The 8,122-nt window shown below is 42.3% G+C and overlaps 1 protein-coding gene across 1 annotated transcript in view; it reads right to left on the bottom strand.

Annotated features, from left to right (window-relative positions):
* Window positions 1-237: 237 nt before the first annotated feature.
* CLIC4 (chloride intracellular channel 4) overlaps window positions 238-8,122 on the bottom strand; it is a 32,184-nt gene continuing 24,299 nt past the window's right edge. The window contains exons 3-6 of the mRNA XM_069971264.1: window positions 3,515-3,640; window positions 2,391-2,497; window positions 681-862; window positions 238-497 (exon numbers count right to left, since the gene is read on the bottom strand). Of these exons, the coding sequence (XP_069827365.1) occupies window positions 333-497; window positions 681-862; window positions 2,391-2,497; window positions 3,515-3,640 (580 nt within the window). The 3' untranslated portion in view covers window positions 238-332. The remainder of the gene's footprint in view (window positions 498-680; window positions 863-2,390; window positions 2,498-3,514; window positions 3,641-8,122) is intronic.

The raw sequence follows: 8,122 nt of genomic DNA, 5'->3' as shown, positions 1-8,122 counted from the left end.
ATTGAACAGAAATATCTAATCTATCCAGGTTATCATGTCACTTGAAGATTTCCTGGAGGGGGTTGCATATATTTTGCCACTTTTTTTTTTTATTAACTTAAAACCATTGATCACAAAAAACAAACAAGACAAAAAAAAAAATCTGTGCCAAAAGGGAAAGTAAACTAAATTGTTCAGCTTACTTCGGTCTTTGTTTTGCACTGGGTAAAAAAATTTTTTGGAAGGAAAAAAAACAAAAAATACAAAAAACAAAAAAACACCTATTTTGCCCATAAGAATCTTCAGAGAAGATCCTTTGTGGATTAAGGCCCCGTCTGGTTACAAAGCACAGTTCACTTGGTGAGCCTCTTCGCTACGTCTGCATATGCTATTTCTATTTCTCGGTCGCACGGACAAGTGTTGATGAACTCATCTCTGCTATAGGCATTGCTCAGATATCTCCAGATCCCGGTCATTGATTTGGGGATATCGAAGTTTCTGTACTTTTTGGTCACCACCTGTATAAAAATATATAAAACAAAAAAAAAAAATTAATCATAATAAAATAATAATAATAAATAAAATAAATAATATAATAATAAATAAAATAATAATAATACAATAAAAAAAGTAAAGGTTAGCTGGCAAGTAAAGTAAAAAAAAAACAAACAACCTAGTTCCAACTCCATTTTTTTTTGTACCTTTACTATATGAAGTTTTGGCAAAAGGTTACAGTCAGCTAAGGTCATATCGTCACCATCTAAGAATTTGCGGTTGGAGACTGAAACATCCTCAATACTATTTTCATCAATTTCATCAGGTAACGGTGAGTTCATGTAGTCATCGAGCTTCTGTAGGGTTTTCAGCAATCCTCGTTCTAGTGCTTTAAAAAAAAAAAAAACTACAGTCACAGAACAGCAGAGGGCAGTGTAACAATAGGAACGGAACTTCCTTGACGGACTGTGCAACACAGAAACATAGAAGATTGTCAGCAGAAAAGACCACTTGGTGCATCTAGTCCGCCATTTTTGGAGTTCCTTTCCTAATATCTTAGACAGATATATGTAAACCAGGCAGGTTTACATTCTGTTTTTGTAGATTTACCAACTACTACGTTGCTGGAAGTTTGTTCCAGGCATCTGCTACTCTTTCAGTAAAGTAATATTTTCTTGTCTTGTTCTGACCTTTCCCCCCCAAGTAACCTCAGATTGTAGCCCCTTATTCCTGTGTTTTTTTTTAAAAACACTTACCTCTTGAACCTTATTTAGTCCTTTAACACATTCAAAGGTTTCGATCATGTCCCCCCTTTCCCTCCAGACTATACAGTTTAAAATCCATAAGTCTTTCCTGATATATGTTTTATGCCTGAGACCCTCCATCATTGTAGCCCTTCTTTGGACCCGTTCTATTTTAGCAATATCCTTTTTGTAGGTAAGGTCTCCAGAACTGGACACAGTATTCCAGAAGTGATCTCACTAGATCTCTATACGGCGGGATCTGGTTATACCAGTAGCTATACAGCCCAGCATACGATTAGCTTTCCCTACCACCTGGTTACACTGGTGACTCATTTTTAAGCTTTTAAAAATCACTAACCCTAAATCCACTGCAAATCCTGCTACTGTGATTTTCAAAGGGGTGACATATCCGCAGGGGGGGATTTTCATTCTGCTGAGAGTATGTAGACGCCAGCCCCTTTAAACCCCCGCAACAAACATTACCTGCTGGGCGCCGCGGCTGCACCTAAGGGTCCCACTCAGCCAATCCGTGTGAGGATGTGCACTGATTGACTGAGCAGGACCGCTCAGGTATATATCAAATGTTAAACTTCTAAGCTCATGGATGGTATGGAGAACCACACAGAGTAAGGGGGGTGACATTAGAACTTTTATTAAAGTTGAAAGCATGCGACGAGCACACTGATGGAAGGTTTGAAAAGCTGACCTGTCAGCAGGAAAACAGGAATGTATTTTTATTTCCATAGTCCTTTACAACACTGAGATATAAGCCTTTTTGTTAAAATGTAAATAAGGCTCAAAAGCCCAGGGGTGTTCCCCAGCAAGGCAAGAGCCCAGTTCATCTCCCCTTGCCTCTGTACCCTCTTGAATTTGACCATATCTCATTTGACAGACAGCTACTAGACAGACAACATACACTGGGCTTACTTGGGCTTTTGCCATGCTGGGGAACACCCCCTTAGTTTTTGAACCTCATTTGTATACTAACAAATACTTATATTGCATATTGAAAAGGACTTTAAATACTTTGGACAAATCAGAACATAAATACTCTGGAATTTACACTGAAATCATAGCCGAGCCAAAATTTTACCATATACATTAGATAACTGCTGGTTATACCCGCCAATCCTAGCTAGGTTATCCAATAATGTAATGCATACGGACAGTTACCTTCATTGGTGTCTGGTCGGGAGTTCTTGATATATGCTGAAAACTTGGCAAATATGTCCATGCCAGCCGTGTTAGATTCTGGGTGCTTTGCTGCCAGTTTGCGGTACCTGAAATAGTTACATGTTTAAAATCATATAAAAGTTATTATCTTGATATGTAAAAACAAAATCTCACACAATTATGTCATAGATGTTGTCAGAATACCATTTCACCCATCAAGGATAAACTGTGATAACCACTAAGCCCGCCTTGACCACTAGGAACCTTTTTAAAGCCCTCCTGACTTACCATTAATACTAAGAATTAGGTGTAGTCCGTGTATCCTGGCGGAATAGCAGATTTAGAAAAGGAAAGTGTTCTCGTCCACGTGACATATGACTCCCTTATTTATCTACCAGTGAGTGCAGAGGGTGGGTAAAAATCATCAGTTATCAATAGAAACATTTTTTCCCCCGACACCGGTAAGTAGGTGGCTGAGGGAAACGACGTCCACTCACCTCCCTGGTTACAGCGGTGGGTCCCGCATCGTGGCGCTCCGGTCCCCGGCCACTTCCTGGTGTCTGACGCAGGCCCGAGACAATACGTCTCAGGTCCACTCAGCCGCTCAGTGAAGGAGGCGGGATCTGAGTGGACTTGAAACGGATCCCGCCTCCGTCACCGACTGGCTGAGCGGACCTAAGACGTCACGTCTTGGGCCCGCATCAGACACCAGGAAGTGGCCAGGAACCGGAGCGCCGCGATGCGGGACCTGCCACTGGAACCGGGGAGGTGAGTGTACGTTGTTTCCCTCAGCCACCTACTCTTCGGTGTCAGGGAAAAAATACAGTGGTGCCTTGGATTACGACCATAATTAGTTCCGGGACCGCGCTTGTAATCCTAATCCACTCTTATACCAAAGCAAATTTTCCCATAAGAAATCATAGCAATGCAGACAATTGGTTCCACACCCCAAAAATAATGATTTATTAGGGGTTAAAGTCACTGTTACCACCATGAGGGGGGGAGGGAGGGGGAACTTCCGGATTAACAGAGGAACTGGCTGTTACTGTACACTAAGTTTTTCCACTCTAGGCATGGACATCAAATCTCATCTGATCACAAACTCTGAACCTTGTGTCACTTACTTTGGAGGGCACAGAACTTCTTCCAAAAACTCCTCAATCTTGTTAACATCGGTCTTTACTTCATGGTTGTAGGTTATAAATGGTGGGTGCGTTCCAGGCGCAAGATTTTGTAAATCTGCAGGTTTTCTGCAAAAAAAAAAAAAAAAAAAAAAAATAGAGGGAAATCTAAAGATGAGGGAAGCGGGCCTAGTTTAGCTTTATACAAAGCAGAACGTCTGGCTGTAGGGATGCTCCGAACCCGCCGGAGGTTCGGGTTCGGCTGAACGCTCGGCATCGGATTACCGCTGTCCGCCCGCTTTGTGCAGCGGGCGGATACAGCGGGAGGACCGCCTGGAAAACTGGGATACAGCCTATGGCTATGGCTGTATCCCAGTTTTCCAGGCGTTCCTCCCGCTGGATCCGCCCGCTGCACAAAGCGGGCAGACAGCGGTAATCATTGCGGATGGTTCAGGTTCGTACGAACTCGGTTCGGATCATCCCTATCTGGCTGCTAAATCCCGCTGTCTGCCATGGAGATGTTTTCCGGTACTGAATCCATGTTTTCTAAAGCTGTCTTCATGGAGCGGACAGCGGGTCTAAAGCTAAATGGAGCCGGCTTCACCCATCTCTAGCTGTAGGGCTACTCTTTAGAGATATCAGTATATTCTACAATGCAGAGATAACATGACGACAGCTCCCCTGACAACACCAAATTACCGTAAATAGGTTGGCTTTCATTTTCGACAAATTATTTCCTCTTGAGTTGTCAGTCAGCAACAAGCACTCTTATTAGTCCTGTGTATGATGTGCACAGGGTCATCTACCTGGACAGGTACTATACAGGGAATGGAGATTTTATACTTTGATTTATATTTTAAATTCAGAGAACTTTAAAAGGTCTTATTCTGCCGGAAGCTCTTTGGCTGAATGACGCATTAACTACGCAAAGCAGCAGTATATAATTTCTAGGGTGCAACTGACATAGTAACATAGTTATTAAGGTTGAAAGACAACAAGAGTCCATCAGGTTCAACCTAGGGAAACCCTACTGTGTTGATCCAGAGGAAGGCAAAAACCTTCCCGACTCCAATGGCAATGAGAATAATCCCTGGATCAACGTATCACCGGAAATCTAATGCCCATAACGTGTAATATTATATTTTTCAAGAATAGCATTCAGGCCTCCCTTGAACTTTTATGAATCAGCCATGACATCATGTGGCAGAAAGTTCCATAGTCTCACTGCTCTTACAGTAAAGAATCTGCAATTATGCTGATGAGGAAAGAAGGTTTCACCTAGACGTAGAGGATGCCCCCTTGTCATGGTTACAGACCTAGGAGTAAAAAGATCACTACAAAGATCTCTGTACTGTCCATTCATATATTTGTACATCAGATGTAATCAGATTGCCCCTAAGAAGTTTGATAACCTGTCTTTGTACTGTAACCCACCCATTCCCTTAATGACCTTTGTTTCCCTCCTCTGAACCTGCTCCAGTTCAGCTGAGTCCTTCTAATATACCGGTGCCCAAAACTGTACACAGTATTCCATGTGTGGTCTGACCAGTGATTTATAAAAGAGACAAAACTATGTTCTCATCTTTAGCATCTCTGCTTCTTTTGATACATCCCATTATTTTATTAGCTTTGGCAGCTGCTGTCGGGCACTGATCACTAAAGTTGAGTTTACTGTCTACCAATACCCCCAGGTCCTTTTCAGAAGCAGTTTTACCCAGCGTTTTATTATTTAGCACATAACTTATTATTTCTACAGCCCAAATGCATAACCTTACATTTATCAACATTAAACTTAATTTGCCATTTATATGCCCAAGCCTCCAGCTTCTCCAAATCCCTCTGTAATATATTATCTCCCTCTGTGGTGATTATTGTACCCAGTTTAGTATCATCTGCAAAAATGGAAATTCTACTCTAACCCCTCTACAAGGTCATTCATAAAAATATTAAAAAGTGGACCCAACACTGACCCCTGTGGTACCCTAATAGTAACTAAAACCCAATCTGAATATATTCCATCAATGTCCACCCTGTTTTCTATCGCATTTTTATTTAAAACATTTTTTAGAAACCTCTGCAGAAATAGGGTTTTAGCATACCTGTTGCAATTTAAAAAAAAAAATAAAATAAAAATCAACAGGGGTTGTGATCACAAGCAGCTTTGCAATATACTTAATTTATTTAAAGAGAATGTACCACCCGGTACACATCCTCTTTAACCTGAACCCACGGATCGATTGGCACAGGCAAGGGGAAGCCGGTGCCGCGGTTCCCGTGCACGGCGCTGTTCGATCCAGCGGTACCGGCCGGTGCTGAAGCACTGGAGGTCGGCCGGCCCGTCCCCAGTGGGAGGGAATTCCCTCCCCTGTATGACGCGGCTCGCTTAGAATAAATGGAGCCGCGTCATACAGGGGAGGGAATTCCCTCCCACTGGGGGCGGGCCGGCCGACCTCCAGTGCTTCAGCACCGGCCGGTACCACTGGATCGAACGGCGCCGTGCACGGGAATCGGCCGGTGGTCCGAAAAACGGACCGCGGCACCGGCTTCCCCGTGCCGGCGCCGACCGATCCGTGGGTTCAGGTTAAAGTGGATGTACCGGGTGGTACATCCTCTAAGTTTTTTACGTTTACATCAACGTTATCCATATAGCCAAATTGCAGTCCCTGCCAATATTTGGTCTTTCTTAAAGACACACGTGGAAAGAGGACACGAGGTTCATCATGCAGGTTATATATCAACTGAAGGCAATTAATTTAGGCTAATTATATTATTAACTTTTGCTAATGTATCATCAACTCTGCATGCCTAAAATATGCTTTGTTATGCAACAATTCAGTCAGTATAATGTTACTTTGTGGTTAAAAATGTCTTGGTCCTGTGTTACTGGAGAGCTGACAAGACAATGCGAGCCATCCCCAGGATTCTCTGCTACTAAATGTGGACAGCCATCAGCTGTACACATGTGCAGTGAAGGGGGACACCTAGTGGCCCCGATGTATAACATTGATTTAAACGTACAAAAATTAGAAAAAAAAATAAAATAAAGAGTACTACTTTAGTGATCTTTTATGAAGAGCAAATCTGCTATTAGTATCTTAGCACCCCAATAATTGACATATATGAGGGTAGAAAAAGCGAGGTTAAACTTTATCCAAAACGTCAAAGGTTCAGGAAGGCTTGAAAATGCCCCAAAAAGTACAGATCTACAATTAAGATTCATGGCTCTGCTCAAAACAACTACAGGAAATCACTTGTGTGTTTCTGGCACCCCTTGATACACTCATAACCCAAATTCCTTTCCTCTTAAACACTTGCACTTCAGTTCGCTAAAGTCCCATTATGGTCAAGTTGTTTTATGTGGAACCAACCAAACGACAGCAAACACTTAAAGTGTAAATATTTACATGAAGAGTTACTTCTAGGGGCTGGGGAAGAAAATCACGCTGGTCTCACAGCAGTCATAAGGAAATAAAATCGGAGCTACCTGAAGCAGATACTAAAATTGTTTTTCAAATTGTAGGTCTGTTTATTCTACTTCATATACATTATTATGGGGGCAGCCATCTTGCCTGAGCTGTTTTTAAAGGACTTAGAAAAATATATGTCTGCTTTCTCCCAGCACCTCTTCTGTCCTCAGTTTGGGAGTGATTTTTCAGCTTCATTCAATTGAAGTGAATAGAGCTGAGCTGAGCTGTAATACCCCACACAAACTGGGAACATGGGTGGTGCTGTTTTTTCCCCCTAAGGCTAGGTTCACACTGTGTTTTGCAATCAGTTTTTTTTTTCATCCTTTTTTGCAAAAAACAGATGGAAAAAAACGGATGCATTTGTGTGCATCCATTCTGATCCGATTTTTCCATTGACTTCCATTGTAAAAAAAACAAAAAAAAAAAAAAAGGATCAAAATGGATCCGTTTTTTTTTAAACGGACACAAAATTAGTGTAAGCTATGTTTGTGTCTGTCAAAAAAAACTGATCTGTTTTTTTTCTTTTACAATGGAAGTCAATGGAAAAACGGAAGCACAGAAATGCATCAGTGTTTTGCAAAAAACGGATGAAAAAAAACAAATTGCAAAAACGCAGTGTGAACCTAGCCTAATCCTCAATAATCCTTTTAAATTTCATGGAAGTAGTGTTCTAGGCATCCTCTGTGATCGGTGCAGATGAGTCTCAATGGCTGGAATGAAAGTTGTAAAATTGCAGGTGCTTTTGTTTTTTTTGTTTTTAGTACATACTGTCTCAAAGAGGTACTAGGGGTATTTTTAGTATATAGCCCGGGAGGGGGTGGATATAGATGCAGTTGTCCACTTACCTCCCCAGTTCCCGGATTGCGCCGCCACGTTCTCCCGCTCAGACCAGGAAGCGGCGGCTGGACGGGAGAACGGGGCGGCGGGATCCAGGACCAGACGCTGGAACTGGGGAGGTAAGTGGATAGCGGCTTCTATTCCCACCCCTTCCCCGGCCATACACTAAAAATACCCCTAGATTGAATTACCCCTTTAAGGAAAAAGCCTCACCACATGAAAGCAAATGTAACATCAGGTACATCGCTTTGGGAGCTTTACCTTTATGGATCAGTGCTGGCACAGGGGCGCCGGCGGTGCAGTCCTT

Source organism: Dendropsophus ebraccatus, chromosome 5, assembly GCF_027789765.1.
Source record: "Dendropsophus ebraccatus isolate aDenEbr1 chromosome 5, aDenEbr1.pat, whole genome shotgun sequence".
NCBI lineage: Eukaryota > Metazoa > Chordata > Amphibia > Anura > Hylidae > Dendropsophus > Dendropsophus ebraccatus.
Note: the sequence above shows the minus strand (reverse complement) of the source record. Positions and strands in the feature narration are given on the sequence as shown.